Source organism: Nelumbo nucifera, chromosome 6 (genome assembly GCF_055504915.1).
Source record: "Nelumbo nucifera cultivar China Antique chromosome 6, China Antique-T2T, whole genome shotgun sequence".
Taxonomy (NCBI): Eukaryota; Viridiplantae; Streptophyta; class Magnoliopsida; order Proteales; family Nelumbonaceae; genus Nelumbo; species Nelumbo nucifera.
Genome location: NC_142654.1, coordinates 25,263,307 through 25,281,008, shown reverse-complemented (window position 1 = coordinate 25,281,008; position 17,702 = coordinate 25,263,307). Strand labels below are relative to the sequence as shown.

Sequence of the window (17,702 nt, the reverse complement as noted above, 5' to 3'; positions counted from 1 at the left end):
ACCTACCCAAAAAGCATTTTTAGGTCAAAGGAAAACATCCCATCTCAGTGATGCAATCCAAATAGGGCAGGACCTCCTGTTTGAAAAGGTGTCAACTCTTCTAGGAATGACTTCAGGTTTCGCCCCACCAAGCTTCACCGTTGCTGATTGGAGTTCAAAGGCAAACACCCCATCTAAGTAAGCATTACATATGCAGGTCAAAGACTTCCCTCTAGAGGTGAAATGGCAACCTAAGTAATCTTACAATAACTTCATCCTCCACTCCTACCTCTTTGATGTTTGCATTTGCACATCAATTCAAGACTGTGACTGCACCATCCTCCGCCTGAATATTCATTGCCGATATTTCGACTTTATCCTCTACCATTGCTACCAAGGCCTTACAACTTGCAAAGGAAGTAATGACTATCACCCCCTTCAATTTCAGCCCTCGTAATATACCTTCTGCAACCTTTTTCCAATCCTTTGGTTGGTTATAAGTTTCAATCACAAATTTCTTCTGCCACTCCTTGTCACCAGATTCTATTAGCTTGCCAATCCTAACCCCTTTCCCTAGAACCGTGTAAGCTTCCATTTCAGATCTACTCTTCTGACACCTGATTGAATATCCTTCCATTCCTTTCTTCCCATATGGTCCAAATCAAAGCCACCCTTACTGCTCTCTACAACATCCTTCCTCTTTTTTTTGGCTGTCTCAAGAAGTTTCGATCTAAGAGACCAACCACATCCTAGGGGGGAATCCATCTGCACCCAAAGAGAGAACAAAGATGCTCCCAAATACAAAGCACAAAAGAGCAGGAAATAAAGATATGGGAAATAGATTTACCACTTCCTTTGCAAAGGATACACATATGAGGGGAAAGGCATTTGTTTGGCCTCCTTTTCTGCAACAAGTCACAGATGTTTATCTTTCAAAGGAAAACCTCCTAACAGAGGGCCTGAATTTTATTCGCTACTCCAAATTTCTTTCACCGGGGAAGTTCACCTCCAAAGTAATAGGTTGTACTCATCTATTAAAGAAAGCGGCACAAGTAAACAATCCATCTGGAGTGATTGACCAAACTTTAGGCCCCGTTTGGTGTGTCTTTCTACACGGTCTTTTGGCTGCTTACAAGCCAGGAAGACCGAAAATCAGTCTATTCCCGTTTGGCACGCGGAAGATCTCGCCACCAAAAGACAGGGCGCCGAAAAGACACAGGAAGCCCATTTTGGGCTGATTTTGGGAAGCTCTAAATGAAGCTCCCCGCATCTTCCACGTTTTAATATCGTGCAGAAAGACCCGAAACGACGCATGGAAAGATGCGCGTCAGCCAAACGGTCTTCAGGCTGCCCAAATCTTATGTCAAAAGCTCAATGCGTCTATTGACTGTTAGAGCCACAAGAAGATCTTCTCAAAAAGACTTGCCAAACAGGCCCTTAGTGTCCTCTATATTTTGGTCCAAAAAACTGAATCAAGCCTTGGCCAAAAGAAGGATGAGAGATTCATACTCCATCTCCCGATGGCCCCTTTGGAACCTAAAGTCACAATTTAACCCCCAATGAGGAGAAAACCACAAACTTAGTGATGGGTTCGGCCCTGTAGTTGGAGAGTGCATAGAACATAGGAAAACAAGCCCAAAATTGGCAAATCAAAAACAAGTCAAAGATAGATCCAAAAAATAGAAAACTCAACAGACCTATCTAATGACACCAAATCACACAAAATTGACAGGCTTTGATCCCTGAAAGTAAGAGCTGAAAGAAAAGTAACATCATTGCAACTTCTTTTTTTTTTTGGTAGTAATTGCAACTTCAACATTTCAAAATACTAAAACTCTATCATAAGACTGTTTTAATTATAATGGCCCTTTAAAACATTAACCCTACCCCTAAGATACCAATACACTAGAGCAATGTTTTCAACCCGCTGTTGACCCAACCAGTTGAACCGCTCAAACCGTCACCCAATCAAGATTCCGGGTCCGGTTTGAGTAAAACCCAGAGAAGGTTAAAAAAAATGTTGACTTCGTCAAAACCCATCTGACCCGAACAGTTGGGCCGTTGACCCATTCAACTCGGTGACCAGGTCGCAGGTTGCATAGGCGCCTTGCCCCATTATTTTTTCCCAAAAAAAACTTTTTTGGCCTCAAATTGCAAATTTTAATTTTTTTACAAAAAAAAATTTAAAACTGAAATTAAAAACATAAATTAGATATAAAATATTTCATGTATTACATGTAAAACATAAATATACATTATTTTTTGATAAAATACATGTTTATACATATCTATACACATATATGTACATGTATCAAAATGTGAAATACCCAAATTATAAAATTACATTGATGCAGGAATCTAAAGAAACTTTATTTCTTCATCAATGGTTTCCCCCTGATTCAACATCTGCATAACTAAGCTCATGCAATACTACCAGTAACAGCTGACCAAATAAATTCTCCTTGAAAAGCCAAGCTAAAGTAATAGAATATAGGGTAAAAATCAAACAAAAGAAAGAAGTGCATGTACTTCCATGGAATCAGATTTTACTCACTGCAGGAATCACAGGGGACACGTGCGTTAAAAGACAGATCTTTTATGCAGCCTTTAGCAGCTTCAGAAAAAGAGAGATGCAGATCCACCTATAAAAATCCAGGAAAGAAAAAATGAGCTTAGCTTCCAAACAAACATAGAGAAAATTTAAAAAACCTTTTTACACTCAATCTGGCAGGGAGGGAGTCAACCTGTATGTCTGTGGCAAAGTTTTCTGCTTCATCTTTAAAGAACTGAATATCAACAGTAGGGTTATTACAGATTCCATTCCCAGTAAAACAGAAAAGAGAGAGACTATTGAAATGAAGTACCAAAACCAGATAAACAGGAGATACCTCAGAGAAAATTTTATGGAAAGAATCAGAGAAATGGCCTTGATAAGAATAGTTCATGTCCTCTGCATCTGCAGCAGCATATTCACCTTCCCCTGAACCTCTAGTGCGCACCTTCAAAAGATAATGGAATAAAGAGAAAATATCTCAAACTTGTATATATTTTTATTGAATGAAGAAAAAATTTCTGATAACAGAATTAATAAAGGTTCATATTATTAGTTAAATACAATATTGTCACTACCAGTCTACCAAAGATAGTTGTCAAGGCATCTTGATGATTCTAGGCAACAGTGGAGTGCTTTGTTGCCTAGGCAATACAATTTTACAATGCAAAAACTAAATCCTAGGTTAGTTTCCCAATTATACATACCAATCAATATACATTTAAATAAATTGAAAAAGCAGCAATGCTCTTTACTGATAACATTAGTTTTCCTCTCAAAAAAATAACAAATCATCATATGCAAAAGGCAATGGTGTTTCAAATCAATTAAATTTGAAATTTCAAACACAACATTATAACATAATAATTATTCAATAGAGCATAGAAAACCATTAGCAACTACAGGAAGCGGGGGAGAAAGACATCTCTTTTTCTATTTAATGAGAGAGAGAGAGAGATAGCAGGTCTGTAATGTTAAAACTCTTTACCCTTGGATCATTTTTTTTATACAAGAGGAAAGCAACTACAGGAGGTGGGGGATAACCCTCCCTGCTGAGTCAAGAAAAGTAATAAATTAAAATCCCAAGGAAAATTATGAGAAAAAGTAGTTTCTTGCTCTAGTCCTTTGTTGGGGAGTCAGTCCGCAGCAAAATGTCCTCTGTACATGTGGTTGTACCTTGTTGGCATGTGCAAGACTCAAACAAGTCTTCTGCAATCCTGAATGATCTGATTGCATCTCCAAGGAGGAAGGTCACCATTGAGTGCCTTAATTGTTACAAGAGAGTAGAGAGTCACCTTCCATTATGATGTGTGAGGATGGGAAGAACGTGGTAATTTTGTGCGCTTTGAGGGCAGCTCTCATCTCTGCTACAGTGATTGTAGTACTACCAAACCAATCAAGTTTCCATTTTGAAAATTTTTTCATTTCTGTTTTTCCATAAATATCAGGTGTAAGTTATTTTTTCCCAGAACCATGGAATAGCTCCTTCAACTCTTTCTTCCATCATTGGTACCACCAGCCACTAAAACTCCAATAATCTGTAAAAAGCTTTTTCTGCTTGCTGATCCAATAAGCTTCACACTTGCCTAGCCAGTTGACAATTTCTTATATGTGGTCTGGACCTTCTTCTTCACCACAAAACAGGCAGTCACTATTAACATTTAATCCTCTTTTTCTGATGAAAGTTTCTTTGATGGAATTCTATTCAACAGTAACAGCCAGAGGAAAATTTTAATATTTTCTTGACAAACGTTTATCCTGGCTTTCTTGATAGAATTAATAGTCAATTCTTCCTTCCTCTCTTAAACTGTTGTAGGCCAATTTAACTGTGATATTTCTGTTTGTACAATCGCCTCAAACTTTCCTATCTTCCCTCTCCTCCATTGGGATATGATTTGCCATTATTTTGTCTAATATATCTTGGGGGGCAATTTTCCCTTAACTTGGATTGGTCCCAGCATTTTTTTTTTTGTTTGTTTGTTTATGTAGCCAATGACTTTTTGATTAAAGCTTCATGGGCCAATCCAGTTATCCAACCAAAAGTTGCATTTTCTCCCATTACCAACATCCCTTTTTTAACAGGACTTTTTTGTTGATTGATTTTTTTTCCATGACCAAGAAGCTGACTATGGAGCTTCATTGTCTAGGAATTCCTCTTGTTTTAGATATTTGCCCTGGATTACTTGGACCCACAGATTATCATTTTCATTTAAAGTTTTTGTCTAGGAATTCCTCTTGTTTTAGATATTTGCCCTGGATTACTTGGACCCACAGATTATCATTTTCATTTAAAGTTTTTGTCTAGGAATTCCTCTTGTTTTAGATATTTGCCCTGGATTACTTGGACCCACAGATTATCATTTTCATTTAAAGTTTTCTATCCTAATTTCATTAAATTTTCCTGATTAACTTGGTATATTTTCCTAACTCCCAACCCACCTTATCTTTTATCAGTACAGACAGTATCCCAGTTCTAAGAGCAAAAGTTTTAATATTTTATTTTGTGCCCCACAAAAATCCCCTTTGTAATTTATCCAGTTCCTTTGTGGTTTACTTGGGGATTCCAAACATACTCATTTGATATTGGGCAATATTACCTATTACCGCTTTTAGTAAGGTAACTCTTCCGCCCAATGATAAGGATTTTTTTTTGGAGAAAAAGTATAATGTGTTAACTTGATGAAAAGGTCTGCTGTACAAAGAGTATCGATACATGTAAAAGCCAAAAAAAGGACCTCAAAATAAATTCACTCTCAGAAAAGAAACATCCAAAGTGTCATCCTTAAAAGTGTTTTGAATAGACAACCAATCTCTGAGAAGTCCAACTGCCCTGTTGATGACTTTTGCTTCCTCCTTCCTATGAGATTTTCTGCTCAAAAAATCTGCAGTTTCTCTCAAACCAGATTGCCAAGGGAATGGGCAACCAACAAACCTTCCCTTTATTAGTCATACTGACAACCTGCGAAGGGAGCACAGCAGCTCTGTAATTTTTTTCCGAAGGATAAAGAAAAAAACTTTATTAAAATAAAAAAGAGATGAAATACAACAGAGGTGATAAGATATCACCAAAGAGCAAAAACACCCTCATGTACCCAAAATAAACCAAAGAACCCATAGCTTACAAACAAGAACACCCAACTAAAGCCAAGCAAATGCCCTGAACATACCCAAAACAGATCCTCAAAAAAAAACAACAAGGATCACCAAATCGACAACTGACCCACATCAAAAACCTCTCCCTGAATCGGCCCCCTTCAATCTTCATCCGTGAGAATATCTTCTGGTCTGAGACATCCTCATCCCATCCTTTGCTTCCTACCGAGTGAATTTTTTTCTTCAATTTCTCTTCCTTTTTTTCTTTTTTCAAATTCTTCAAAGGCCCTCCTAGCAAACCCCTCACCCCCACCCCAGAAACACAGACCCAGACATTTCCCGATCGTAACCTCTCTCTCCACTAATTTCTGGAGAGCTACGCCACCTGAATCTCTGTCAATAATACCACTACTTTGCAGCAGCCTGTTCACACCAGAGTTATGCTTGACCCCACTCAGCTCACTTTCCTGATGTTCCTTCGTCTGGAGGATCGAAGACTTAATTTGCTGTGTTGCCTCCCTATGAACTGTATCAGATGACCCATTGTCTCTCACTCTTTTCCTCTTGTACACCCATTTGTATTTTTTTGTAGGTCCTGCCCCGCCAAGCCGAGTTTTAGCCTTGAAAAAATTCTTCATCACATGAACGATGTTATGGTTTCTCAAATTACGTAGCTTCTTATTGGTCTTCTCATTAGTTTGTTCCTCCTCCTTCTCCTCAAGATTGCTCCCTCTACCCAAGTCGACACCCACCCTTCCAACCTTTACCTCCTCGTAAAGCTGACTATCCTCTACAAGGTTTTGACCTTGTCCTTCAAGGGATTCTTCACCAGCTGACACTTCCTTTCCTGTAACCTCACCTTCATTTTCCAGCTCGGCATCAGCACTTTCAACCTCTCTGATTCCACAGAGACAAGAGTTTTTGATGTCGTCGAATCTGATTTTCCAGATTCACATCTAGCCTCTAGGGGCATCACAACAGTAACCCAGGGCTTGGAGGAACCACAAATCCCATCAAGATCCCTACTGGCCTGAAGAAAATGCCCGGTCTCACCAGTCACAGGAGTATATGGGTGCTCGTCAAAAGTCATTCCTGTTCCACCCACTATCCCCTTCCTACCATTCTTGTCAAACTTGGGGATCATCCAAATCCATCTTTCTCCTTTTCTTTCTCTGGCCACATTCGAAATTCTTCTTTCTGTTAATCCACTCCTTTTAAAATTTGGTCTGCTAAGCCCTGGATACTTTCTCTTGACGACTTTCCTTCTCTTGTAATGCTAAAACCCTTCTCCCAAAGCATATCTTTAGTGAGGCACTTCTCCAAGGAAGTAACCCAAGGAAAAAAAACTTTACATTTGATGGAGTTGCAGACCTCCAGATTACTTTGCTAGGAAAAGACTTCCTGGGTTCACCCACTAGGACTAAATAAAAGAATTTAACAGTGAAAACACCTGAATGGTTCCAGCTCCAACTCTTGAATCCTGGGACTCCAAATTTGGGAGATGATTCTGGTGGAAGGCCAACAAATCTGAAATCATTCCAAGCTCCCAGTCATTAAAATTCCTTCTAAAAGAAGAACACCAGCAGAAACTATTACCTTCCACCACAAAAAACTCGGCCACTGTGGCCTCTTTATTTTCCGCCGAGTGTTTTAAAAGTGCAAGGCACAAAAAAGCGCAAGGGACAATTTGCGCCTGAGGCGCAAAGTGCAAGGTAAGGTGTGCACCTTTATGAAGCAAAGTGCAGAAATACAAAAAATCCCAAAAAAAAACTATTATCTAAAATTAAAATACATAAACATAACATGTAAAGTGCACTCAAATGAAATTTTAAGAATATAAAATCAAACATATAAAACATTTTCAAGCATGTAAAACCCACAATATCTTTTTTCCTTAATTGCATTACTTCAAATGGCTAATGTGAGTAAAACATCTTGCATTCTTGATTCTACAAGCAGCTAGGGATGCAAATGGATCAGATCGGATTCGAATCAGGGTATATCCAAATCCGATCCAACACTTTTAATTGCAGAACTGATCCGATCGGATCTCATAAACATGGATTTGAATTTGAATCCGATGAGGCAATCGGATATTCGGATCTGATCCGGTCCAATTTATTTTAAAAAAATAATAAATTATTAAAAGAAAAAATAAAATATAGCAATTTAAATAAAGAAAAGCAAAAAAAATAAAAGTATCTTTTCAACCATTTTGATCGTATATATACATGTTTTTTATAAAAAAAAAATCATATAACAAATTTACAAAAATGCAATATAAATAATATATTTATAAATAAATAAATAACATATATATGTGTTATATATATTTATATAAATAAATAAATAATATATATATATTGGATCAGATCTTCTCAGATCGGATAAGGGTGATCCAAATTCAAGCTGATTTCTGACCAGATCCTATTATCCGATCCAAAGATCCAAAATGCAGTTATCTGAACCCAAGAATATAGGATCAGACTTAAATCAGGAGGACGTGAAAGCTGGGATTGTGGAAGAACACTCTTTTGTTTGGTGACAAAGGGGAGAAGATGGAGGAGAAGAAGTTTGTGGAAGCCAACAGATGGAGGAAGTATCTCAAGGTGAAGGCGAAGAACTTTCTACTAGAGGGACTAAAACTCAAGAGGGCAGACTAGCTTGAAAATCAGGGAAGCTAAGCTGGCTACGGTGTTGTTGGTAGGACTAAACATGGTAGAATGGTTCCTAAACTTTGTAGATGCAGCAAGTGCAAAGGGAAAGGAGAGATGTTGGAAAGAATTCATAACAGAGATGGGATGGAGGTATGAGGTGGAATGCAGGAAAAATCACAAGGGTTGTTTCATAGCACTTACAGAGCATTTTGGTAACAATAGGAAGCAAATGGTCTGTGCACCAGAATGAAGAAAGAGCCAAGGGTGGACTGAAATCGTCAAAGTCTTGTGAGAGTTTCTATCAAGAACGAAAATGGAAAAGGAGAAAGGTTTGGATCAGGTGGAAAAAAAGGTTTACTCGAAAACAGCAGTGAATCCTGAACCCCCTAACCGAATGGTTTCTACCTTGGTGCAGGATGGAAATAGAGCGGCCATAATGGTATCGGAGCAAAAAAGAGATTGGGCAAACAAACTGATTGTTGAAGTTGACAGACCAGGGAGAAGTTGGGAGGAGATTGCTGATTTGGTGACAAAACAGCTGAAGATGAAGACTACATAGTATTAACCCCGTTTAATGAGTGCAAAGCGGTACTTGATCCTTTGGATAACAAGCCAAATCTTGAGGCTGTATGTCTACAAGATAAACTGGGGTCTGTGAATATATTCAGATGGTCTCCCTCGTCAAACTCAAAGGAATCCATGATAATGGATGGAGTAACAGTGCATGTGGTTGGGCTACCTTTCCATCTTTGGAAGGTTGAAGTTGCAGAAGCTATTGCAGTACTGTGTGGAGCAAGACTGGCCGGTGCTTTTTGGGGAGACCTCAGGTCTGCAGCTATCTTATTAAATGAAGTAAAGCCGGAGGAAATTCCCAGGAAGGTAAACTTGAGAGTGGAAGGAGCCTTCATGGCGGTCTGGTTGGCTTCCTCCATTGAAGCTGGAAAGTGGAGGGAAGCTCGAAGGGAGGAAGATGGGGAGGTTGCGGAAGAAGCATTACGTGGCAGAAGGGGATTGGTAGATCTGCAAGAATTAGACACTTACACAAAAAAGGGAGAGCAAGCTTTTGGAAATTCAAAAGCCTTGCCGAAGAAGGAAAATCGGAGACGTGCTTCACAAGACATTAGCTGGAGGTCTGACAGATCTTATGTTTTAGCTGCTACTAATGGCAGTAAAGGTTCTGCATTAAGCACACCTGGTCGCAGGACAGATGGTGAAAAGGGGCAAATAAAACTTCTGGAATCAAAGGAAAAAGGGAGTAGGGGAGTTGAAAAGTCAGACCTCATCAATAGGGCCCAGTCTTTCCCCAATCTTGTCCAGGTAAATAGGAGTGGGCCCAAGAAAATCGGGCCAACTTATAGAAGAGTGGGGGAAACTCGTAGTGGGCCGCCCATTGTGGGCCTGTCTAAGGTGGGACAAGGGGAGTCTCATATTAAAATGAGATTTGGGCCGAAATTAAAAAGCCCATCTAAGGGACCCGATGCACCTTTAAGTAGGCAGGTGAGGGGGAGAGTGGCGTCGATAGATGGTAACAACCATCTATCATCATCTTCGTTGAGCTCCACAGGCCGAAACCAGCGGTCTTCGAATCTCCCTATACCTGGGAACTCACTACGATGGGTCACGCTGGAGAAGAACACGGTGTCGCCGGAAAAAAGAAACCATAGGTGTATCAGACAAAGGGATTTAGAGAGGCTGGAGTTGTTTTCTCATTCTAAGGAAGATTTCAGTGCCACTGATTCAGATGACACGCTATGTTTAGGGAGTATCGACCTAAGCAGCTCAAGAAATGTGTTTGATGAAGACAGTCTGGGAACAGAGGTACTTTTTTAAGAGAACAAGGAAGAAGACGAGGCACCAAAGTTTGAGGAAGACGTCGTGAAGGTTAAAGATCAGTTGCCTAAGGTTACGGTTCAGGTGCCGCTTGTACCTGCAAAGGAAGTCGGTCCATTAGTACAGAAATGGAAGAGTCTTTCACCTATTAAAGTAGACAGGGTTTTGATTGACAGTGTAAACTCTGTCACGCAAGCTCAGTCACAGGGAACAGCTTTAGGCCCATCTCCTTACGAGAATCCCTCTCCCTTGGAAGTCATCCCCTCAGTCTCAAACATTACAGGTACTGCTGTCCATTCGGTTTTGGTTACTAATGTGCCATCTGTGCTTGAAACAGATACACCAGCATCCCGAGCGGAAGTTCCAGTGGGGGGGATGAGAAGAGAAACTGGCAGCTCTGAGTGCGAACTGAGAGAAGGTGAGATGGCAGTGGAAGAGAGACAGGAGGAACTAGAGATAATTTGGGAGAGAATCTGCGTGTTGTTGGAGTATAAAGAGAGGGAGGAGAAATTAGAACAAAGGGAGAGAGTAACAACTTTTCAAGAAAAGGACTATTACAGGAGCTCTAATCGGGGGGGGGGGGGGGGGGGGATAAATGAAGCTAGTGCCTTAATGAGGAAGACTGAGGGTAACAATAGGAGAAAAAAGAAAAAGAGATCTGAAGTGGAGAGATTGATTTCAGATATTGAGGGTGATATTGAATTTAGTGGGAGAGGAGAAAGAAGAAAGACTTTGTTGTAAGGTGGAGTCTTTGAGAAGGGGTTTTTTTGAAAAAGTGCTTAATGAAGATCATTAGCTGGAATTTGAAAGGCTTGGGAAGTGAAAGAAAGAGAAGGGCAATTAAAGATTTGTTGAGGAGAGAGAAACCGGACATAGTCTTGATGTAGGAAACCAAGCTGGCAGAATTGGATAGAAGATGGATCAGACGTGTATGGAGATCAAGAGGAGTTTGTTGGACTTCGGCGCCGTCCTATGGAGCCTCTGGAGGTCTAGTAACCTTATGGAGGGAGGATACTGTAGAATCAGTGGAGGAGCTAATAGGAAGATTTTTTGTGTCCTTAAAGGTTAGGAATGTGGGGGATGGCTTCACCTGGGTCTTACCCAATGTCTATGGGCCAAACTCGTATAGAGAGAGGAATGAGATGTGGGAAGAGTTGTACGCCATACGAGGTCTGTGGGAGGGTCCTTGGTGTCTTGGGGGGACTTTAATGTAATTAGGTTTTGTACCGAATCTAATAACCCCCAAAGGACAATTACAACCAGCATGAGGAAGTTCAATGATTTCATTAATAATGGTGGTCTAAAGGAGTTACCCCTCTTACAAGCCAATTTTACATGGTCTAATTTCCAAGAAAACCCCCTTTGCTCGAAATTAGACAGATTCCTCTTTACTGAAGAGTGGAAGAACCATTGGACGAACTTGATGGCTAAAGCCTTACCCAGAGTCACCTTTGATCACTGTCCTATTCAGCTAAGTCCTCAAACCTTAACTTTTAGTCCTCGGCCTTTTAGATTTAAGAATATGTGGTTAACTCATCCGAATTTTGTGCACTTAATTGGGGAATGGTGGAGAGAAAAATTAAGAGGAGTGAATTGGAAGGGAGTAAGATTCCACAAAAAATTGAAAAGGTTGAGATCCAAAATTGAGTGGAATAAGGAACACTTTGGAAGGATAGAGGAGCAAAAAATTGACATGATGTCCAGAATAGTGAACTTGATTCCTAGGAAGCTCAAAGGATGTTGAGTGAGCAAGAACGGGTTTTGAGAGGAAACCTAAAGAAGGACCTAGAAGAGGTCCTTTTGAGAGAGGAAATCTCGCAGAGGCAAAAGTCGCGACATAAATGGATTAAGGAAGGGGATGAAAATACTAAATTTTTCCATGCATTGGCTAATGGGAGGAGAAGAAAAAATTTTGTGGCTAAGTTAGAGGTGAATTGGGAGGAACTCACAAATCAAGATGAGATAGCAAGATGTTTTGTGGATCATTTCAAATCAATCTATAGGAAACCATTGAATAATAGGCCAACCTTGGAAGACTTGGAGTGGACTAGATTGTCTGAAGAACAAGCAAACTGGTTAGAAAGGGTCTTTAGTGAAGAAGAGATCAGACAGGCGGTGTTTTCAATGGATAGATCCAAAGCACCTGGTCCACGTGGCTTTACAATGGCTTTCTATCAGGATTGTTGGGATGTGGTCAAAGAAGACCTTGTTGGGGTGTTTCAAGAATTTGCAAATAAAAAAACGGTGAGCCCTGGAGTCAATGCTACTTTCCTAGCCCTAATCCCAAAGAAGGCAGATGCAAGGAACCCTAAGGACTATAGGCCAATAAATCAAGTGACAAGCATCTATAAAATCTGGGCTAAAGTGTTGTCATTGAGAATCCAAGTAGTACTACCCTCCATCATCAGTCAAGAACAAGGTGCTTTCGTGCGAGGAAGGCAAATAATGGATCAGATCCTAATAGCAAATGAGTGCATGGAGGACATGAGAAAGTCAGGAACCCAAGGTTTTGTTTATAAACTAGATTTGGAGAAGGCTTATGATCTTGTGGATTGGAGTTTTTTACTAGAAGTCCTAGGGTGCTATGGGCTTGGAGCTAGATGGTGCAATTGGGTAAAGGGTTGTATTAGTTCCTGACATTACTCCATTTTGGTTAATGGGGTGGTGAAAGACTTTTTCCCAGCTTGTAGAGGCCTTAGACAAGGTGACCCTCTCTCCCCTTTTCTTTTCACCCTAGTTGCAAATGTCTACAGTAGATTAATCTCTAAAGCAGATAGGGAAGAGGAAGTTAGAGGCTGGAGGATTGGAAGGAAAAATGTCTGGGTAACCCACCTGCAGTTTGCTGATGATATCATAATTTTTTGTGAAGGGGGTGACAGGCGGGAAGTGAGGAATCTCAAAGCATTGTTATAAAACTTTGAGAATGTCTCCGATTTGAAGATAAACCTGGATAAGAGTTATGTGGTAGGGGTTAATTTGAATTAGAGGACTTTGTAGTCTGTGGTGGATTGTTTAGGTTGTCCCATTTCTTCTTGGCCCTTGGAAACTTTGCAGTCTCCCTCTAGGGGCTAACCCAAAGGAGAGTAGATTTTGGACCCCAATTCTGGAAAAGTTTGAGAAAAGATTAGCTTCTTGGAAAAAGAACTACATTTTCATAGGGGATCGAGTGACTTTATTGAGAGCTACCCTAGCAAATTTACCGGTTTATTTTCTCTCTATCTTTAGGATTTTTATTAGGGAAGCTAAGAAGTTGGAGAGGATAATGAGATCTTTTCTGTGGGAGCCTAGGAGGGAAAGAAAGATCATCTAATCAATTGGGAAATAGTTTGTAGGAGAAAAGAAGAGGGTGGCCCGGGAGTAGGAAGGTTAGCTCTAAAGAATAAAGCTCTCTTAGGGAAGTGGTTGTGGAGGTGGCCTAGAGAAAGGGAGAGATTGTGGCATGAAGTGATAGCTAGTATACATGACAGACAGGAAAATGGTTGGGATACGGGTGTATCATGTCAAGCTACGTTGGCATCTCCTTGGAAAGCAATTCAGAGTGTCCTCCCTTAGTTTCTCAACATGGTCAGGTATGATGTTAACTCTGGCGACTCTATTTTATTTTGGGAAGATACTTGGGTGGGTACCGTTGCCCTTAAAGACAAATTCCCCGGATCTCTATTCTCTTTCCCTTTACAAGGAAAAAACTGTTTCTCATTTTCTTCCTTCTATTACTTCACCCTCTTCCTTAAGCTGGGACTTTGGTTTTAGGAGAGGTTTGAGGGATGTTGAACTTAGTAGTTCTTCAGAATTGTTGTCTCTTCTTGGCGGTGTCTTTCTGGACCCTCTTCGCTCGGATGTGAGACTATGGTCCCCTCATCCAAAAGGTTTTTTCACTTGTGCTTCCTTTTTTAAGTCCCTTTGCCCCTCCATAGGACAGTTGTGTTTCCCTGCTAAGGAGATTTGGTTCAGACCTGTTCCTCCTAAAATTATAATATTCTGTTGGGAGGTGTTTTAAAGAAAGATCAATACTCTGGATTGCTTGCAGAAGAAAAGGCCTTTCATGTGCGTGTCCCCTAACTGGTGTGTACTTTGCAAGGCTAGTGGTAAGGATAGCTCCCACTTATTTGTATCTTGTTCCTTTTCTAGTGCTATTTGGAGTTTAGATGCAGGTGGAATCTGTCCTCAGAATTAAGTCAGCTGTTCGATCCTTCTTCTTTTGTGTGGCCTACAAAAAAAAGAAAAACAATGTGGAGATGTATTAGAGCAGCAGCCTTGTGGACAATTTGGGAAGAAAGGAATGCTAGGGTGTTCAAAGAAAAGGAAAGAAGCTTACAAACTGTTGAGGATTGTATACTGACTACAGCCATTCATTGGCCAAGAACTTTGGACTTCTTTCATACGTTTTCCTTTGATGACATTTGGAGTAACTGGAAAGCAGTAGCCACTAGTCATACGAGGGACAAGGCAGCTGCAGTGTGGAAGCCTCCGCCTGAAGGTTGGGCAAAGCTGAATTTTGATGGTAGTAGCCAAGGAAACCCAGGCCCTTTAGGGATAGGAGGGGTGCTGAGAGATAGAGAGAGCAACACCCTAGCTTTGTTTTCAGGCCCTGTGGGAATAAGAGACTCAAATAGAGCAGAGATCTTAGCGGCTGTACAAGGCATCCAGATTGCTGAACAGTTAGGAGTTCAACACTTGATAGTTGAAGGAGATTCTAAAATTGTTGTGGGATGGCTGACAAAGCCAGCTTCAGCTATGTGGTGATATAGAGATTTATTGAGGAAAGTCAATTGGCTCACAAGAAATATGACAGTTACCTCTCTTTGGGTAGAAAGATCAGCAAATTCCTTGGCGGATGGACTAGCTAAGCAAGGGATTTCAAGGGATCATTTGTTTTGGGCTGCTATGTAATTTTATTTCTGCTTATCCGGTTCTTAATTGATGTAATACTTTGTTAGAAGAGGTAACAGCTCGTGCCTCTTCATGGGTTTCCTGTATTGCCTTATATTCTGATTTAATAAATTATCTTCATTTATCAAAAAAAAATATAGGATCAGACTTCATTTGCACCCCTACGAGCCGCCTTTGTACTAAGCCCCTCGAGGCAAGCCCAAATAAGTCCATATTAGGGTCTTAAATTTTTAATTCTCACAAAAAATAATGATTTTATAATTTTAATTGCCTTTTAAGTAGGGATGCAAACGGATCAGATCGGATTCGAATCAGGATATATTTGAATCCGATTTGACACTGTTCATCTCGGATCCAATCAGATCTGATAGGACACTATTTGAATCAAATACTATCGGTAAGTCGGATCTTCGGATCTGATCCGATCCAACTTGCTTTCTTTAAAAATTAATAAATTATTAAAAAATTAAATAAAATATACTAATATACTAATTTAAATAAAGTAAAAACAAAAAAATACCAAGTATTTTTTAATTATTTTCATCATATATACATGTTTTTTTATAAAAAAATAAATACTATAACAATTTTATAAAAATATATTTATAAATAAATAAATAACAAATATATGTTTTATATATATATATATATATATATATATTTCTAAATATATAATATACATCAGATCGGATAGGGGTGATCCGAATCCGATCCGATTTCTAATCGGATCATATTATCAGATCCGAAGATTCGAACAGGGGCGACCTAAATTCGACCAAATAGGATCAGATTGGATCATGATCCAATCCATTTGCACCCCTACTTTTAAGAATATATTTTATTAGAATGAATGAATGAACATTACCAAAAATGAGGTTCTCAAAGCTTCGGTGAGCGAGCGAAGCCCAGCCACTAGGTTCAAAAAAACACAAAAAACACAAAAGTTTAAAAAGGCACACATTGAGGTGCACCAATCGCATGCCTTTTGAAAGTGTTGCGCCTAGGGCCTAGGCGAGGCACATTTTAAGGTATGTGCCTCGCATGAGCACCTAGGCACCTTTTAAAACACTGTTTCCGCCAAACTAAAAAGGGCCAGAAACAAGTCTTTTAGACTTCTATCACCACACCAAAGATCAAGCCAGAACCGCAGCCTCCTGCCATCTTCTAACTTGTAACTCAAACCTTTACAAAAATGAATGAAAATTTTTGAGATTCCCCTCCACACCCCACAGCCATAGGACAACCGAAGCTTCTGCATCGAAACCATTACTTATAACACCATATTTTTTTGCAAAAAACTTCCTCCACAAGTTGGATTTTGTTACTCTTTTCAATGATAGGGGTTCCTAAATATTTTTCCTCTTTGTTTATTATATCAGAATAGCAAAATTATGTATTTGAGGTATTTTTCGAAAAAATACCTGTCACTCTTGCCAATCCTTTGGAATCTATTTGAGGTATTTTTAGAAAAAAACATGGAAGATTTCTTAAAGTTTGGTCTTTGACCTGAAGCATAGCAAAATTATGAAAAACCATTTTGACACTATGGCTTGCTTCAATATTAACTTTAGCAAAAATCAAGCAGTCATCAACAAATTGCAGAATTGGGATTGTTGGGCCACTCCTAGCAATTTTGACCCCAAGGTTTGCATTTTCACCCCTTGATAGATTCTCAATCTGTTGGTTAGAGCTTCCAAGCATAATGTAGGGGGATAGGGGGTCACCTTGTCTTATTCCTCTGTTTGGTTTGAATATCTGTCCTGGGGAACCATTGACAAGTACTTGGAAGCTGACCCTTTTTTTATAGGTGGAAGTTGATCGTTATTATACACTCCATAATCCTATTTATCCATTTTTCATGAAAACCCGTTTTGTTCAACACCACTCTTATATAGCTCCAATCGAGTTTGTCATAGGCCTTTTCCATATCAATTTTGTATGCCACTAGCCCAGTTTTTCCTTTTTTTTTCCTTCTAATAGTGTGGAAAATCTCATAGCCTATTAAAATATTATCCGATCTTTGCCTACTTCGGATAAAAGCCAATTGGTAGGGTGATGCTAATGTGGCGAGAATTGGCTTTAATCTGTTCGCAATAATTTTTGCAATTAATTTATAAATAACATTGCACAGACTTATGGGCCTAAATTGATCCAACTTATGTCTTAATAGTATAATCTTTAAACAAAGCAAACATAATATATAATATATGATAGGGTGTATTAACACACATAGTAATAATATGCAGCCACAAAAACAAACTAACAATATTACGACAAGGCACCTAGGTGACACCTTGACAACTATGAGCCTATGGCCACTACTAAGACACCCAGGCAGCAAAAATAGAGCACATGATGGATAAGAGGCTCAAAACAAGAAGAAACAAGATGCGGTCAATGAAACTTGCAAACGCACAGTAAGAAATGCAGTGATTACCCTATCATACTGTGCTCTCCGTTCAGAGTCTCGCAGAGTCTGGAATTACCTTCAACAACAAAGGGATGCAGCTAAACCATCAAAGAGAAAGTAAATTACAAATGCCAGCACCACTGTAAACCAATAAATATGCTATTCAGGAGTGGAAAGAAAAATACAAATACACCCTGAACACAAACCTCATAGGCATCTCTTATTTCTTGAAACTTCCTCTTTGCTGAAGGATTGTTCTTATTTGCATCTGGATGGTATTTTTTAGCAAGCT

The 17,702-nt window shown here is 39.5% G+C and overlaps 1 protein-coding gene across 4 annotated transcripts in view; it reads right to left on the bottom strand.

The window, feature by feature from the left end:
- Positions 1-17,702, bottom strand: part of ATJ1 (DNAJ heat shock family protein) — an 86,371-nt gene that overhangs the window by 45,919 nt on the left and 22,750 nt on the right. For 3 of the 4 annotated variants that reach the window (XM_010260843.3, XM_010260842.3, XM_010260841.3), the window contains exons 5-9: positions 17,617-17,700; positions 17,438-17,476; positions 2,868-2,978; positions 2,724-2,765; positions 2,534-2,621 (exon numbers count right to left, since the gene is read on the bottom strand). In XM_010260843.3, the coding sequence (XP_010259145.1) occupies positions 2,534-2,621; positions 2,724-2,765; positions 2,868-2,978; positions 17,438-17,476; positions 17,617-17,700 (364 nt within the window). The remainder of the gene's footprint in view (positions 1-2,533; positions 2,622-2,723; positions 2,766-2,867; positions 2,979-17,437; positions 17,477-17,616; positions 17,701-17,702) is intronic. The other variant, XM_010260844.3, reaches the window with a different exon arrangement.